General features: G+C 37.8%; 1 protein-coding gene across 3 annotated transcripts in view; it reads left to right on the forward strand.

Annotated features, from left to right (window-relative positions):
- Positions 1-19409, forward strand: part of NMU (neuromedin U) — a 40249-nt gene that overhangs the window by 5718 nt on the left and 15122 nt on the right. For all 3 annotated transcript variants that reach the window (XM_082464493.1, XM_082464495.1, XM_082464494.1), the window contains exons 2-3: positions 5817-5875; positions 15071-15118. In XM_082464493.1, coding sequence (XP_082320619.1) covers positions 5817-5875; positions 15071-15118 — 107 coding nt within the window. The remainder of the gene's footprint in view (positions 1-5816; positions 5876-15070; positions 15119-19409) is intronic.

Here is a 19409-nt window from a genome sequence, read left to right on the forward strand (position 1 = left end):
CATCTTCTTTATCCATTCATCTGTCGATGGGCATTTAGGTTGCTTCCATGACCTGGCTATTGTAAATAGTGCTGCAATGAACATTGGGGTGCATGTGTCTTTTTGAATTGTGGTTTTCTCTGGGTATATGCCCAGTAGTGGGATTGCTGGGTCATATGGTAGTTCTATTTTTAGTTTTTTAAGGAACCTCCATACTGTTCTCCATAGTGGCTGTATCAGTTTACATTCCCACCAACAGTGCAAGAGGGTTCCCTTTTCTCCACACCCTCTCCAGCATTTGTTGTTTGTAGATTTTCTGATGAAGCCCTTTCTAACTGGTGTGAGGTGATACCTCATTGTAGTTTTAATTTGCATTTCTCTAATAATTAGTGATGCTGAGCAGCTTTTCATGTGCTTCTTGGCCATCTGTATGTCTTCTTTGGAGAAATGTCTATTTAGGTCTTCTGCCCATTTTTGGATTGGGTTGTTTGTTTTTTTTAATATTGAGCTGCATGAGCTGTTTATATATTTTGGAGATTAATCCTTTGTCCATTGATTCCTTTGCAAATATTTTGTCCCATTCTGAGGGTTGTCTTTTCGTCTTGTTTATGGTTTCCTCTGCTGTGCAAAAGCTTTGAAGTTTCATTAGGTCCCATTTGTTTATTTTTGTTTTTATTTCCATTACTCTAGGAGGTGGATCACAAAAGATCTTGCTGTGATTTATGTCAAAGAGTGTTCTTCCTATGTTTTCCTCTAAGACTTTGATAGTGTCTGGCCTTACATTTAGGTCTCTAATCCATTTTGAGTTTATTTTTGTGTATTGTGTTAGGGAGTGTTCTAATTTCATTCTTTTACATGTAGCTGTCCAGTTTTCCCAGCACCACTTATTGAAGAGACTGTCTTTTCTCCATTGTATATCCTTGCCTCATTTGTCATAGGTTAGTTGACCATAGGTGCGTGGGTTTATCTCTGGGCTTTCTATCTTGTTCCATTCATCTGTGTTTCTGTTTTTGTGCCAGTACCATATTGTCTTGATTACTGTAGCTTTGTAGTATAGTCTGAAGTCAGGGAGTCTGATTCCTCCAGCTCCGGTTTTTTCCCTCAAGACCGCTTTGGCTATTCGGGGTCTTTTGTGTCTCCGTACAAATTTTAAGATTTTTTGTTCTAGTTCCGTAAAAAATGCCATTGGTAATTTGATAGGGATTGCGTTGAATCTGTAGATTGCTTTGGGTGGTATAGTCATTTTCACAATATTGATTCTTCCAATCCAAGAACATGGTGTATCTCTCCATCTGTTGGTATCGTCTTTAATTTCTTTCATCAGTGTCTTATAGTTTTCTGCATACAGGTATTTTGTCTCCCTAGGTAGGTTTATTCCTAGGTATTTTATTCTTTTTGTTGCAGTGGCAAATGGGAGTGTTTCCTTAATTTCTCTTTCAGATTTTTCATCATTAGTGTATAGGAATGCAAGAGATTTCTGTGCATTAATTTTGTCTCCTGCTACTTTACCAAATTCATTGATTAGCTCTAGTAGTTTTCTGGTGGCATCTTTAGGATTCTCTATGTATAGTATCATAAAGGACATGATACATTTTAATGCTTAGCATAGAGCTTGGCATCAAGTAACTGCTCAATCAGTATTAGTAGGTGCTATCTTTATTTTTAAAAACTTCTCTATTTTTTTAATTATTTGATTTAGGTGTGGTTGAAATCTTAGACAAATTTATAGTCTTCTACTAAAGGATGTTTTCTTGATTTTAGTAAAGGTAAATGTATACATATAAAGAAAACCAGTAATTACATTTAATATTTATAATTTATATAGCATGAATTAGAAAATTAAACCTATGAAGAAAATATTATTTTGGAGGATGTAGGCTAGTTAAAATTTTATTTCAATAATAATTAAGGCCTTACCAAGTAATTCGTTTTTAAAAAATCTTGATTGAGATACAGTTTATGTACAATAAAATTTATCTCTTTTAAGTATACAACTCAGTGATTTTTTTTTAACATCTTTATTGGAGTATAATTGCTTTATAATGTTGTGCTAGTTTCTGCTGTATAACAAAGCAAATCAGCTATAACTATACATACATCCCCATATGCCTTCCCTCTTGCGTCTCCCTCCCACCCTCCCTATCCCACCCCTCTAGGTGGTCACAAAGCACCAAGCTGATCTCCCTGTGCTATGTGGCTGCTTCCCACTAGCTATCTGTTTTACATTTGGTAGTGTATATATGTCAATGCCACTCTCTCACTTTGTCCCAGTTTACCCTTCCCCTTCCCCGTGTCCTCAAGTCCATTCTCCACGTCTGCGTCTTTATTCTTGTCCTGCCCCTAGGTTCTCAAAACCATTTTTTTTTTTTAGATTCCATATATATGTGTTAGCATACAGTATTTGTTTTTCTCTTTCTGACTTACTTCACTCTGTATGACAGTCTCTAGGTCCATCCACCTCACTACAAATAACTCAGTTTCATTTCATTTTATGGCTAAGAAATATTCCATTGTATATATGTAGTACATATTCTTCATCCATTCGTCTGTCTATGGACATTTAGGTTGCTTCCATGACCTGGCTATTGTAAATAGTGCTGCAATGAACATTGTGGTACATGTCTCTTTTTGAAGTATGGTTTTCTCTGGGTATATGCCCAGGAGTGGGATTGCTGGGTCATATGGTAGTTCTATTTTTAGTTTTCTCAGGAACCTCCATACTGTTCTCCATAGTGGCTGTATCAATTTACATTCCTGCCAGCAGTGCAGGAGGGTTCCCTTTTCTCCACACCCGCTCCAGCATGTATTGTTTGTAGATTTTTTGATGAGGGCCATTCTGACTGCTGTGAGGTGATACCTCATTGTAGTTTTTATTTACATTTCTCTAATGATTAGTGATGTTGAGCATTCTTTCATGTGTTTGTTGGCAACCTGTATATCTTCTTTGGAGAAATATCTATTTAGGTCTTTTGCCCATTTTTGGATTGGGTTGTTTGTTTTTTTGATATTGAGCTGCATGAGCTGCTTGTATAGTTTGGAGATTAATCCTTTGTCAGTTGCTTCGTTTGCAAATATTTTCTCCCATTCTGAGAGTTTTCTTTTCGTCTTGTTTATGGTTTCCATTGCTGTTCAAAAGCTTTTACGTTTCCTTAGGTCCCATTTGTTTATTTTTGTTTTTATTTCCATTTCTCTAGGAGGTGGGTTAAAAAGTATCTTACTCTGATTTATGTCATAGAGTGTTCTGCCTATGTTTTCCTCTAAGACTTTGATAGTGTCTGGCCTTACATTTAGGTCTTTAATCTATTTTGCGTTTATTTCTGTGTACAGTGTTAGGGAGTGTTCTAATTTCATTCTGTTACATGTAGCTGTCCAGTTTTCCCAGCACCACTTATTGAAGAGACTGTCTTTTCTCCATTGTATATTCTTGCCTCCTTTATCAAAGATAAGGTGACCATATGTGCATGGGTTTATCTCTGGGCTTTCTAGCCTATTCCATTAATCTATATTTCTGTTTTTGCGCCAGTACCATATTGTCTTGATTACTGTAGCTTTGTAGTATAGTCTGAAGTCAGGGAGCCTGATTCCTCCAGTTCCGTTTTTCTTTCTCAAGATTGATTTAGCTATTCAGGGTCTTTTGTGTTTCCATACAAATTGTGAAATTTTTTGTTCTAGTTCTGTGAAAAATGCCATTGGTAGTTTCATAGAGATTGCACTGAATCTGTAGATTGCTTTGGGTAGTATAGTCATTTTCACAATGTTGATTCTTCCAATACAAGAACATGGTATATCACTCCATCTGTTGGTATCGTCTTTAATTTCTTTCATCAGTGTCTTATAGTTTTCTGCATACAGGTCTTCTGTCTCCCTAGGTAGGTTTATTCCTAGGTATTTTATTCCTTTTGTTGCAATGGTAAATGGGAGTGTTTCCTTAATTTCTCTTTCAGATTTTTCATCATTAGTGTATAGGAATGCAAGAGATTTCTGTGCATTAATTTTGTCTCCTGCTACTTTACCAAATTCATTGATTAGCTCTATTAGTTTTCTGGTAGCATCTTTAGGATTCTCTATTTATAGTATCGTCATCTGCAAACAGTGACAGCTTTACTTCTTCTTTTCTGATTTGGATTCCTTTTATTTCTTTTTCTTCTCTGATTGCTGTGGCTAAAACTTCCAAACCTATGTTGAATAACAGTGGTAAGAGTGGGCAACCTTGTCTTATTCCTGATCCTAGTGGAAATGGTTTTAGTTTTTCACCATTGAGAATGACGTTGGCTGTGGGTTTGTCATATATGGCCTTTATTATGTTGCAACTCAGTGATTTTTAAGTAGACTTAAGGAGTTGGGCAGTCATTTGCCTATTAATGTTTTCTTTAATGTATTGATTTGAAAGAGTTCTATATTATAAGGATATTTACCATCACATTTTATTAAATATGTTTCATACATTTCGGGAGTTTTCATTTGTCTTTTAATTTAAATTAATTTGTGATTTATGGTAAAATAAGTTAGGATGAAGATGGTCAAAAGGTACAAACTTCCAGTTATAAGATGAATAAGTACTAGGGATGTAACATACAACATGATGACTGTAGTGAACACTGCTCTGTGGTATATTTGAAAGTTAAGACAGTATATTCTGAGAGTTCTCATCACAAGGAAAAAAAAACATTTTTTTTTTGGGGTATCTATATGAGGTGATGGATATTAACTAAATTTATTGTGATAATCATTTCACAATATCTGTAAGTCAAATCATTATGCTGTATACCTTAAACTTATTCAGTGCTGTATGTCAATTACATCTTCGTAAAACTGGGAAGAAAAGAAACAGAAGAAAAAAATGATCCTCACTCATCATAGTTAATGTGCTACAACATCATACCATTTACATAAATTTTATCTGATACTTCATCATCCAAATTCTATTTCAGGATCACACTAGCAATACCCTGGAGGCATTGTCTTACTTGAAAAATGTTATTTCAGTTAGTTGAATATCATTCTTTACAAGATTTAAGTCAAACAAGGTCCAGCACTATATCCAAACCAAAATAGATGTGTCTGTAATAAATATCTGCCCCTGCATTATTCATACATAGTGGCATAGATGATTCTTCAAGCGTTCTGAATTAAGTACAATGGATTTCTCACTTTTTAATGTTCTGTCGTGTAAGCCTTTTTGTACTTTTACTTCTCCTTAACAAATAAAGTGTTGTTTCATCTCCACCAAAAAAAAAAAAAAAAAAGTTGTGCAGCTATCACAACAATACAATTTTCCATCACCCCCCAAAGATCTGTTATGTCCATTTGCAGTCAATCCGCATTCCTACCCTCAGCCCCAAGCAACCACTAGTCTTTCTATCACTATAGGTTTGCCTTCTCTGGACATTCCATATGAATGGATTCATACAGTATTTGATCTTTTGCATCTCGCTTATTTGATTTAGCATGATATGTTTGAGATTCATCTCTGTTGAAGCATATATCAGTAGTTCATTCCTTTTTATTGACAACAATTTTCCATTGTGTGGATGTACTACATTTTGTTTATCTGTTTACCAGGTGATGGACATCTGGATTGTTTCTGCTTTGAGTTTATTATGAATAATGCTGCTATGCACATTCATGTACAAGTTTTGTATAGACATGTAAGAAATTCACTCTTGAGAGTAATGTCTTTGTAATGTTTTAAGGTTTATTTAATAATTATGTCTCTTTATACTAAGTCAGATGTTGAAATATCTAGTTGAAATAGGAGGGTAGTGATGTACAGTGAAAAATGAGAAATATCATCCAAAAGTAAATCAAAACTTTATCATCCAAAACTTTATTTTTAGGTGCTCCAATATTGCCTCAAGGATTACAGCTGGAACAAGGATTACAGTTGTGGAATGAGGTAAAGAATTATCCTTACACAAACTAGTGGAAACTTTACCCTTTTTAAAATTATCATGGTAAAGTGAAATAATGTAATTGAGCTTTGGGACAACTGTGATTTTACTGACATTCTGAATTCAAAATTATTCTCTTTATCAAGTGAAAGAAGGAAAGATGAAAAAGAAACCAAAAATACAGTAAGTGGTAAATTAAGGTGGCAGAAATATGTCTTAATAATAGAGTAATTATAATAAATATGAATGTGCTAAAATACACCCCTTAAAAGAGATTCTCAGGCTGGATTTTAAAAACAGATTTAGCAATATGATCTCTATAAGAGTCACACTTAAAGCAGAAAACGAAAAATGGCTAAGAATGGAAAGTGACATACCAAGCAAATAGAAACTGCTAGAAAATTGGAGTAGCAGTCTTAATATCTGATAAAATAGAATTCAAATACACAAACCATTTTAATAGACAAAGCAGGATCTTATACGCTGATAAAAGAACAACAGAGCAAACAGATACAGCCATCATTAATATATATTAACAGAACAATCTCAAAATTTATTTAACAGTTGATAGAAATTCAGGGAAAAATAGATAAATGAACATTTGTAGTTGGAGATTTTAATATTCCTCTCTCAAAACTGATAGTTAAAGCAAATAGCACACAAGTAGATATGTCAAAGACCCAACAGTACAATTAATAAATTTGAATTTGAACTTTTAGAAATATTTTTAAAAACCTGTACTAAACAGTATGAACATTCTTTTTGAGAATAATTGGGGCATTTTAAAAACAGACCATGTCTTAGAAGACAAAGAAAGTTTTCATGAGTTAGGATCCATTTTAAATGTTTTCCAATCATAATGCAATGAAGTTAGAAACTATTAACAAAAGTATAACTTAAATATCCCATCTGTCAGGAAAATAAGTGGAATTTCGGTAAATAGCCCTAGACTGAAAAAGAATGACATAAAAATATTATGAATCAAAATTTGTATGCTACAACTAAAACAGTAGCTAGAAAGAAATTTTAACTTCATATATATTTATCAGGAAAAAAGAAAATTTAAAAACAAATATGCTTAGCATTCAACTGAAAAATGTGGGGGAAAAGAACAACAGAGAAAATTCAAAGAAACAGGAATGAAGTAAATAATAAAAATAAGGGCAGAAATAAATATTAAAAAGAGAGAGGAGAGAACAAATCAACAATATTAACAAAATCATATGTTTGTTCTTTCAAAATGTTAATAAGCACTGGCAGTACTGATTTAAAAAGGCAGAGGAGAAGATAAAGATAAAAAAAGACATACACTGAAAAAGGGTAGATCACCAAGAAAAAGAGAGATTTAAAAAATGTTTTATACGATATTTGCTTTTCTTCTTCTGACTTACTTCACTCTGTATGACACTTTATAGGTCCATCCGTGTCTCTACAAATGACCCAATTTCATTCCTTTTTATGGCTGAGTAATATTCCATTGTATACATGTACCACATCTTCTTTATCCGTCCATACCAAGGGGGAAAGTGGTGGTGTGGGAGGAATTGGGAGACTGGGATTGACACATATACATTATTGATACTATGTATAAAATAAACATCTGATGGGAACATACTGTAATAGCACAGGGAACTCTACCTAATGCACTGTGGTAACCTAAATGGGAGGGAAGTCCAAAAGGGAGGGGAGATCTGTATGTTTATGGCTGATTCATTTTGTTGTGCAGTGGAGGCTAACACAACATTGTAAAGCAAGCATATTCCAATAAAAATTAATAAGAAATAAAAACAGAAAAAAATTTTTAAATAAGCATTATGGACAATTGACTGGCGAAGTTTGCACAACTCAGTAAATAACACTAAAAACTAGTGAATTGTGTCATGCTGGTCTGGAGTCATCATACTGGTCTAGACAAAAATTATCAGCTAAGGGATGGACAGTGGTGGGTCATGACTTGTAATTTAAAAAGTCCGTGGCTGCAAAGGCCCTATGGAAAGACCCCTTGTTATTTGTAGCTCTGAACCAGAGAGTTCCTATATTCTGTGGTTCAGTTTGAAGGTCTGTATTCAAAACATGAACTTTAGGTCCAGTAACAAGGTAGTTAGAGTATAGATTTACTGCTTTACCTATCAATGACATCACCCTCTAAACTGATAAAGAAAAAAACAGATTGAGGAGACTCAGTGCCCCTGTAATCTGGTGGGACTCCCATCCTGCATTAGTCCCATAAACCCACAGATTTAGGGCACATCTCAGGGAGAGAAAAGAAGGGCACTGGAAGCGGCACCTGTTCTATTACCTTAAGGCATGCTGTGCTCTAACTAGTTGAGTTATAGCCTTCATCTGAGGTAAGCTAATTCTTGCTACCGTCAGGGTTAAATTCTGACATTTATCTTGACCCACAAGCCTAATTTCTGTGTGTACATATATATTCTCTAGAAGGCTATTATATCAAGCTGTTATTTTCTTTCTAGATAAACGGGATAATAGCTTAAAAAAAAAACTAGTGAATTGTACACTCTAAATGGGCAAATTATACAGAATCTGAATTATATTTCAATAAGCTGTTACCCCTGCCAAAGTATTATGAACAGTTATATGGTAATAATTTTGAAAACTTAGATGAAATGAATAAATTCCTAGAAAAATAGCTGATGCCAAAAAGGTGCTATAGTAATACAATAAGCACTGAAGAAACAGTTTCTTCTTTCCTTCTAATCATTGGCCAAAGGCCTCCAGTACTATGTTACACAATAAATGTAACTAAAGCTTCTCCATAGGGTATAAATTTGCTCTAGAATTTTGTTATATAACCTTTACCTAGTTAAGGAATGTCTATTCTTCTCCTATCTTCCTAAGAGTTTTGTTAATCCTAAATAAAATGTGAACTTAATCAAATATTTTATCTGCACCAATATTGAGATAAGCAATATGCCTTTTCTCCTTTAATCTATAATCATGATAATTTACATTAATAAATTTCTCGCTCTTAAACTATTAGAGCTAAGATGAGAATTTAGAAGAGTTTTGGATATAATACCAATATACAATAATCAATAACATTTCTTTTCACTAGGAAAAAGTAACATGAAAATATTACATCATTCACAATGGCAACAAAAACTATAAGTATCTAGGAATTAACCAAAAATACACAATAGCTTATGGAGAAAAAATTAAATTTTAATAAAGGAATTAGAAGATAATGTGAATATATGGAGAGACATTCTTTACTTTTGGATGGAACAATTAATTTAATGTAATAAAAATATCAATTCTCCCTAAATTAGTCAATGTAAACCCTATAAAATCAATGCAACCCAATCGGAATTCCACTTAACTTTTTTTTTGGAAAGTTTATAAATTTAACCTAAAATTGATGTGGAAAAATAAAGGTCTACAAATGGCTAAGGAAATTTTAAATATAAAGAGCTAAGAGCCAGAACTTGCCCTACCAGATATCAAGATATACTAAGAAACTGTACTAATAAAAAAGGTATGGTGAGGGCGTAAGAATAGATGAACGAACCAGTGGAACTGAGACTAGAGCTTGGAGAGTTTAGCAGACACTGTCAGTGCCTTGTCATATCCCTTTGTCATTCACCATTCTAGCACACTCCAAACTTACTGTTTCTAATTGCAAGCACATGTGACTCTGCCTGTTTGGCCTATGCTCAGGACAGACCAGAAGTGCCTGGGACCAAATGCCCCCACCACAGGAATAGCCATCAGTTGGTGACCCAAGAGAGTAGGTGGATGAATACCTTAGCTGCCTCTCCCCTCAGGTGGGATAACTCTGAGATGTATTCTGCATTGTGTCTCAGAGTACCCCAGGCAGATTGATCCCAGTTACAATGGTGGTAACCTGCTTGATAACATACCCTTGACTGGATTCCTTCCCTTCCCTGTTTTACTTCTCCACTCTTCTACCAGTGCTTTTTGGATTATCTTCCAAATGATCTACTCATATCCACATCCTTATCTCAAGGTCTCTTTCTGGGGGAACCCAACCTAAGACAACCTAAGACAAATGCATGTGCACATAAACTTAACTTATAATAGAAGTAACACGAAAATTCAGAGGCAAAAGGACAGATTGTTCAGCAAATGAGGGTTGAGAAACTGGCTCACTGTATAGAGAAACATAAAATTAACACCCCATACAAAGGTAGGCTCCAGGTGGATTAAAGGTCTAAACATACAGGGTAAAATTATAGAGTTAATAGGAAATATCTTTTCTATTAGGAAACCATCTTTGTGAGCTAGGAGCAGGGAAAGGCTTCTTTCCACAAATTTTAATAAGTTTTTCCATAAAAAATTTCCATAAGTTTTTCCATAAAAAACTTCCACCATAAATTATAAGGCCAAAAACATCATGATTTGAATTACATTAAAAGTAAAGATTTCTTTCAACAAAGGACTCCCTTGAAAAAATGTAAGAGCCTTGGAAAGAAGATATTGACAATGCCTAAAACTGATAAGGAATTAGTTTCTAGAATATCTAAGAAATTCTAGCTAATTGGATAAAGACAGGAATCCAAAGTAAAAATAGTCAAAGAATAGAACAATTTACAAAGAGGAAACCTAAAGACCAACGAGCATCTAAAGAGATGCTCAAATCCATTAGTAACAATGACATGAAAATTAAGACAAAAATATTGTCACTTTCTATCCGTTAGACTGGCAAAAAATTGAAATCGAGAGAATGGCAAACGTTAGCAAGGATGTAGGGTGTAGGAATCCCCATGCATTGCTGATGAGAGTTTCAATTGGTGTAGCCATCTGGAAAGCCGCCTAGATACCCCTGTGGTTTAGCATGCCCTCTCCTGAGTGTGTAGCCCAAACATATTCTCCTACAGAACCATATGTGGAGGACAGACACAAGGAGGTAATGCGAGGAGTGGAGGGAACCGGCCTCGCATCACTGGGGAGTAGGTAGGCAACATGTGGTGCATGCACATTATAAATACTCTCTGGCAGTTAGGAGCAACACACTAGAGGTATCCAGGAGCAGGGAGAGATCTTAAAGTATAGTGTTACGTTAAAAAAAGTAAGAAAATACCATATGTGCACAGCAAACAGCAGTACAGATTTTATAAGAACATAAACAGAGGATACACGTCAAATACATTAGAAGAGCTGCTTATGGGAAGATGGTATAGGAGTATGAAATGGAAATATAAAAGGATAAATAAAGTGAGTCCAGTGATGATAGCAAGCTACGAACTGAGGAGAATACCCTTTATACCTAAGCCACCCCCTAACAAAATACATAAGGGCAAAGATAAGACAGATGATAAGGGCCAAGTACTAAAGAGTCTTAAATAGCACAGAAATTTGTAAGACTATTTTAAGGCCCTCTGCCTTGGTATATCATAATGCATCCTTGAAAAATATAAGCAAGATGAAGAATAATTTAGAAACATATTAATGTAGAGTACAGAAACATTTAATTTAGCTTGAAATTATATTTCTGAGGAAAATCTTTGAAAAAAACTTTTAGATGATAATGCTGGGGAGAAAACTCAAATGGAGCTGTAAAAGCACTATACATTCTTTTATAGAAAAAGATATTTTAAGAAGATGCTAGGAACATATAGTTAAGCTTTCTGCTGGAGGTTTTAAATATTACATAGCTATTCAGATGCTAGAAACACATACTTTTCAAACCGTATACAGAGACCTAACCATTTTCAAACGGGTTCATCGATGGACTCCACAGAGTTCTCAAAAGCATTAGTGGCACTTAAAACCATTAGGGCCATAAGCTGAGTGAAGTGAACAAATGCTTACCCAAAGGGAAAGTGGGAGGGCAGTGCGGCCATGCCTTTTAAAGAAAGGAGAACAAAGACTGAAAAGCTTTGCACTTATCTCCTAATTTGATTAATTGGTGTTTTTTCTTATTCTGGTGTTTTTATTCAAGCCATATTGATGCACTGATTAGTGAGCCCTAAAGTTCAAGGGTCCGCTGTCCTTGGACACGCCACCTTGTACAAATGAGCAGCCTGGGCTGGGGGTGGACAGCTTTCCCCTTGAGCATGTAAAGTCTTCAGATACCTAAACATCACAACAATTTCGAGAGGGACCACTTCCTCCTACCCTACTAGAGCAAATTAAATCGCATTTGGGGGTGATACATAAAGCATTAGTCACAATTTGAAGCTTAAAAGGGTATCTTTCTCGCTTTCCCTTCTCAATTGACCTCTCTTTTTATTTTTTTCCCCACAAACTCTGTGCAATTTAATTAAAGAATATTTATTGAACACTTATTTGGGCACGTTAGATAGCCCCTGCCCTCAAGAAGTTTACCACTGTCTGTGTGTGTTTGTATCCATGATTCTGGGTTTGTATGGCATGGAAGAGGGAACAGGTGGATGGATACAAGGGACAAATAGAATAAAACATTTCTCCCAGTATTTGTGATATATAGAGAGGATAAGTTCTGTGAACATAAAAAGGAGACATAAACGTATGTTTTTCTATCATACCGTATACCTTTGTTATTCTCTAAATTACAGAATTTTATATATTAGTTCATGTTCAACTTGGAAACCAGAGGAGCTTGAGAAATTATGACTAAAGGGTATGATTATCCCCCTTCAGTTTAGTGTGAGAATGGCAATTAAATTAAATTCAACAAACAATTCTGAAACTAGAAGGGGGCCCCTGAGATGTTATGCCATAAATAGGACTCAACCTAAATCATCCCAGACAGACAAGAATCAGTACCATTTTTTCCAGTCCCATTTTAAAAGGCCACCAAAGAAATAAATGCCATAGATAACTCTAGACACCTAGCTTAGTGCTTAACTTCTCAGCACAGTTTTTTAATGATTAGTATAAATCTCATACTACAGTTTAAGATCTTTCAAGGTTTCTTTTAAGGATAAAAGCTGAGGACAGAGCACGGGAGCCTACCTGGCTCTTTGGTGGGGCTAATTGTGGACTCTGGGAGGGCTCACGCCAAGGAGTACTTCCCAGAACTTCTGCTGCCAGTGTCCTTTTCCCCACGGTGAGCCACAGCCACCCCCCGCCTCTGCAGGAGACCCTCTAACACTAGCAGGTGGAAGCTTTAGACAAAACCGATCACACCTCACCTCTCTACTAGTGCAGCCCATCTCAGCATCTCTCGTTGCAAAACTCATCTCTTCGCTGAAAGATAGAATCACACACAGTGCCTGTGGCCCTCTAGAACTTCCAAATAATGAGGAAAGAATTGTCAGCATGCAAATTCAGACAGTCACAAAATTTGAAACAATTACTAATGTTGTTGGATATTTAAAAGGCTCGACATCTCCAGACCGTTATAACATAGTTGGCAGCCATCGTCATACCGCATACAGTTATAATGGACAAGAATGGGCCAGCGGCACTGCCGTCATCACAGCTTTTATCCGGGCCTTGATGTTAAGAGTCAAGAGAGGGTGGAGACCAGACCGCACTATTGTTTTCTGTTCATGAGGTGGAACAGCTTTTGGAAATATTGGCTCGTATGAATGGGGAGAGGATTTCAAGAAGGTTCTGCAGAAAAATGTTTTGGCTTATGTTAGTCTCCACAGTCCTGTAAGCGGTAACTCACGTCTCTACTCTGTAGCTTTCACCATCTCTTCAGCAACTGGTAGCTGAGAAAAATAATTTCAACTGTTCCAGAAGAGATCAGTGCCTAGAAACAAATATCAGTTCTGTACAGATGCAAGATGATGCCGATTACTTCATCAACCATCTTGGAGTTCCCACCGTGAGGTTTACTTATGAGGACATCAAAGCATTAGAGGGTCCAAGTTTTCTCTCTGAAGGCTTTTTCCCTAAATGTGCAACAAAAATGGAAGAAATGGATCCTTTTTTCAACCTTCACGAGACCATTACCAAGATCTGGTCTACCCCCAGCAGAGCTTTGTAATAACATTCAGCAGAAAGTGCTTCACAAATGAGTGTGCAGAACAGTGGAAACAAGGTCTTTGGCAAGGCCTCCTAAACATCTCATCAAAACTCCACAGAGGGACTTCCCTGGTGGCTCAGTGGTTAAGAATCCACCTGCCGATGAGGGGCCACGGGTTCAATCCCTGGTCCGGGAAGATCCCACATGCCGCGGAGCAACTAAGCCCATGCGCCACAACTACGGAGCCTGCGTTCTAGAGCCCACGAGCCACAACTACTGAAACCCATATGCCTAGAGCCCGTGCTCCACAACAAGAGAAGCCACCGCAATGAGAAGCCCACACACCGCAAGGAAGAGTAGCCCCCACTCACCTCCACTAGAGAAAGCCAGCACGCAGCAACAAAGACCCAACGCAGCCAAAAATAAATAAATAAAATAAATTAATTAAAAAAAAAAAACTCCACAGAAAGGAGCCCTCAAGATAAATTAGGAGTGTGGGATTAACATATACACACTTCTATATATAAAATAGATAATCAACAAGAACCTATTATACAGCACAGGGAACTCTACTCAGTCTTCTGTAATCACCTATATGGTAAAAGAACCTGAAAAAGAATGGATATATGTATATGTATAACTGAACCACTTTGCTGTACACCTGAAACTAACATAATGTTGTAAATCAACTGTATCCCAATATAAAATAAAAATTAAATTAGCTGGCAAAAAAAAAAAAAAAGCTAGTTGCCAAGCATAGTTCAGTAAACCTTCACTGTAAAATAGAACTATTTTCTCAGACTGGCTTCTTGGTAGAGAACTGGAAGATGGCCCGTGTTGTGTAAGACTTTTTACTTACGCTCTTTGTCATTTAGCACACATGCTATTATCATGTTAATTTAGATGGTGTGATTAGATTTATATGGAGATATGATTAGATTTAAAGAACCACATAGCAGAGTGCTCCTTGATTTTGATTATTTTGAGGCCATTCTTTAGTCACTACTCACGTTTCTCAGGCTGAATAATACCAGAAGTTTTTCCATTCAATGTTTGAAGCATCTTTATGCTCTGATGATCCCTACTGACTGTTAATGGGGATGTATATCCCTGTGCCTGGGGGTGAATCTTGGGGAAATCCCAATTCCAGGACTTCCTTAGATAGTTTAAAAGGCTCCTGCCTGCCAAATCCAGAGTCCTGAACAGTCATGGAACTTTAATTAGTATTGCATAGGTAACTTGACTTCGTAAAATCTGCTTCCCGTTTTTCGCTATCTTCTCTCTGTTTCCAAGATGTGACTGGCATTTTTGTCTTCTACAGATAGATGATGCTTGTTTGTCTTTCCTGTCCATGGATCCTCTGCCTCAGGTAATTCCAAATGGAGGTGTTTCATAGTGATGTAAGCATTTGTGTCATGCTGAAATACTCCATCTCTCCCTTTGGACCCATCATTATTTTATGGACTTACTAAGATGTCAACATATTAGAAATTATTACATCATCTGCAGGTAATAATGAGTGCTATGAGTTTATGGTGTAAAGTGTTAGGGCTTTTATCTCTAAGAAAAATAGATTTGCAGATAATATACCCATATTTTTGAAATTAAAATGCTAATTTCAAAATCAAATTCTGTGTTAGATTAAAAATAATGAATCCATTGCTCTATTGGGGGACTACTATCCTGGCCCTCAATAGAGTTTGCAACCCATGGAGAGATGAACTTACAGAGTCAGACTTAGGAGATCAAAATACCATTGTAACTGAAAAGTCAATTTGTGAATGTGGCCTTAGATCTGCTGCTAAGTGTGTCTGCTAAAACTACCCCCAGAATTAAACTGAGGTTAGACTGTGACTCAAGCCTCCTGCCAGAATCAGGTTTTCTGCCACGGGGCAGCAATAAGGCAAGAACAACTGGCCAGAGAGCTGGCTCTCTAAGAGGAAAGGGCTCAACAGAGCGTGCCCAATTTCCTCCTCTCAGTCATCTGTCAGGTAACTCACTCCTCTTCCCGCAGGAAAGAGTTAAGAGGACTGGGGAGAGAGGAGCGTGGGTCTAGCTTCTGTACCTGGAAATGATACAGACCAGTGTGCTTGGCCTTCCCTAATCAATAGAAATTGACTAGAGGCCAGACAAGAAATTCAGGCAAAGCTTTACTGGGGCCCCTGCTGCAGCAGGGGGAGCTAGAACAAGTAACAGGTGCCCTCGCTCACTCTCCGAGGCGGGTGAGCTGGTTCCTTATATGGGGTGAGGGTAGGGGTATGTCCAGCGGTCAGGCTGGAGGGGTGGCTTAAGTGTTTGGCCCACTCCTCTGGTGGTGTTGAGTGCAGGGAGCATGCTCTGTACCCTGCTTTTGCCCCCCACACCCTGTTTTTTGCCCCCAGCTCTTCAGAAGTGGCAGTAAGGTTTTTTGGTCTGTTTGTATCTTTTTGTTCATAATTTGCCCCAACTGTGCATACACTCAGTTATTTTTAGTCCCACATAGTTTCTTTGTATTTTGTTGGTCAAGGAGAGGTCTGTCCAGGTGCAAGCCTTGCAGCAGTGCAGCAAAGGGTCCCAGGTCCCAGCAGTCTCAGAAACACGAGCCGTGGGAAATAACTGTGTCCTTCTTACACGTCTCTACTGGACGCTGCTCCCTCTGTCTGCAGCTCTGTCTCTGAGTGCAGGTGTAGCAGAGTTAGGCTTGGTGTCTTAACTTCCTTAATCATCATCACTAAGTCTCCTGAACAGAGGAGAGGGCTCAGCAGAGGCTCTTGGTTCAACCTTCTCAACACAGTCAGCTGTGTGCCTGGGGCGAACCCCTACATGGTCTGGCCAGGGCGCGATGCCTGTCCTTCACGTAGTCCTTCCAGAATGTCATCCTGGCCGGTGTGGAGAAGCAGCCTTTCTCCAGCCTCGACCGGTTCCTCAGCCTGCAGAGGATCACTTGCAGCAAGTTAGAGGCATTAAGTGGTAAAGCAAGACCAGAATCAAAATAGACAACATGTATGAATGATATTTCGAATTGCTTGAGGAGCATTGACGGATATATAACATGTGGTGGATATTAATCAGCACACAAGCTTTTGCATTACATTGGAAATTCAGGAACACCCTCAGAATCACTTTTATGTCTTCAAAATTAAAAGGATGAATTTTAAAGCATTCATCTGAACACCATCAAGGTAAACTAAGCTTTTATTGGATTTGGAGACTGTACCTTTTGAGGAGAGCCTTGTAAATTTACTATGAAATCTTTTACACTAACTGATACCATTTTTTAAAAATCATTAATTTCCTGTTAACTGTTATTATATTATGTATGTGATTATCTGAATGGTTCTTCAAAACATTTTTGCCAAATAGAAAATAAAGGCTCTTTAAAAGGTCCACAAATAAAAAATAAAATATTAAAAATCTCATATGAGAAAAATCCTTAAAGAATAGTTGTAGCTCAGTGAATAATGGCTTCATGTAAAAAGTTGCTGGAGAAAATGCAATTTGTTTTGAAACTTTTTCTGTCAAACTTCAGTCTTGTTGCCAAGCCTCAGCTGGCTTAGAAGCTGTTTTCTAAGGAGACACTCATGCATCTAAATTTATTCTTCTTTGAGTTAAGAGACACATGGTATAACTAGATTTTTTTAAAAATTATTTTGTATTTTTTCAGCATTTCTAGATGGGCCATAAGAGGAAGTTTCAGGGATTTATTTCTAGATTTTTCTGGGGTGAACTGCACACCCAATCCTGAAGGGAAAAAGTGAGAAAAGATGTATCAGTGTTCACGCTCTACTTCTTCTCTCATCCAACTCCCAACCGTAGGCTTAACAGTCAATACCAGTGCAACACAGGGATACCTATAGATCAGACGACCTAGCCGTGTGTAGTATTGGGCAAGTGACCGTCTCTTAGAATCTCACTTGCTTTATATGTGAGAATAACAATTCCCATCCTGTATATGTCAAGCTGTGTTTTAAAGACAAAGTGTGGATTATGTATATGAAAATGTGTTATAATTTATTGAAATACTACTTAAATATGAGCCATTTAATACTATTAATGAATATCCCAACAATTTGCATTGGGCAGGCAAACAAATAGAAGAGAACAAAGCAGGTCTTTGACATGCTAGGTGGGATACTCAGAGAAGCTGTTTCATGACTCCAACTGTATCCCTAAACTACAGCCAATCCTGTTAAACATGTGCTGTTGTTCAGAGGGTGAGGATCTTGCTGGCCCTGAACAATCCTTTATGACACGTCTTCTGAATTAGCAGTAACTGCAGCTGTTAAATCAAGCTTTACAGGTCACACATTTTTCAGCGCTACTATTGTTAACTAATTGCTCTGTATGTGGCACTGTGTTAAGAGTTTTACCTGCGTGTAATCCTTCCAAGAATTCTGCATTGATGTTGTCATCCCCGATTTACGGCTGCAGGAACTGAAGTTTCGAGAGGTTAGGTAACCCGCCCAAGGTCGCACAGCTAATAAAGAGGAGAAATGGAATTTGCACTGCTCTGGAGTTGCAGGCCGCTCCACTCCACAGCCCTACCCAACTCCCACACTGTTTCAGCTCCTCATTATTTCCCATATGTATTTATAAAGTAATCAATTACTCCTAGTGCGACTATGCTGAACTCTGTGCAAGGTAGGTTTCGCCCCTGCTTGTCCAGTTGGGCTCCTCCTCACCGCACCCAGCTGGCTGCAAACCACAAGAGCCCTGCCCTGCTTCTGTGCTCGGGTGCTTTGAAAACCCTGATCCTGGGGTATGCAGTCAGCAGCCTGGAAGGGTGGGAACTCATATAGGTGCACCATACACGGCTTCTCCTCCTCCAAACTCCCATTGTTTGCGAGCAATTGAAGGATTTTCAAATTAGCCAGTAATGAGTACTATTCAGCGAGGCTCACCACTTTGGCATGTAGATTCAGACTTTGCTGCAAGGTGGGAAGAATAATCCTTCTTTTGGCACTGCCTTAGTTACTCTCAGTCATAGAATTTTAGCAAATACTGAGAATTTTGTATCTGGACCCACAGTGGAAGCCTTCCTTAATCAGTGCATATAGACAATACATAACTTTTATATTTTCCTGGTTGGAAGGAAGGTTTTACTTTTAGGAGCCAAGTTTTTGTCATGAGAGAAATCAAGGGATTCCAACAGAGTGTCAATGGGCCACAAGGATTCTATTTGGTGTAGTTGTGTTGCAGGAAGGGGGACCCCTTCCAGGGCCCGAGAGTGGGCTCTTGTCTAACACTCGGAAATGAATTGTCTGAGGAGACACGTGCTGGCAAAGCAAGAGACTTTATTTGGAAGGGGAGCCCGGGCGGAGAGCAGAAGGGCAGGGAACCAGGAGAACTGTTCTGCCACATGGCTTGCAGTCTCGGGTTTTATGGTAATGGGGTTAGTTTCCGGGTTGTCTCTGGCCAATCACTCCGACCCAGGGTCCTTCCTGGTGGCGCGCGCATCACTCAGCCAAGATGGATTCCAGCGAGAAGGATACTGGGAGGTTGGTAGGACATGTGTAACAGGGAAGAGCCAAATCTGACTACATGTTGCATCTGTTTGTTTTACTTTAACCTTTGCTTCCCATTGCTTTTGTTCACTAAAAGGATATTGTCTCTACATAATGGCCTGCCTCGGGGAACCCCGCCCCTCTGCCTGAATGTTAAACCAAAGTGCCTTTGTTCAG

This window comes from Balaenoptera physalus (assembly GCF_965194825.1).
Source record: "Balaenoptera physalus genome assembly, chromosome: 5".
Lineage (NCBI taxonomy): Eukaryota > Metazoa > Chordata > Mammalia > Artiodactyla > Balaenopteridae > Balaenoptera > Balaenoptera physalus.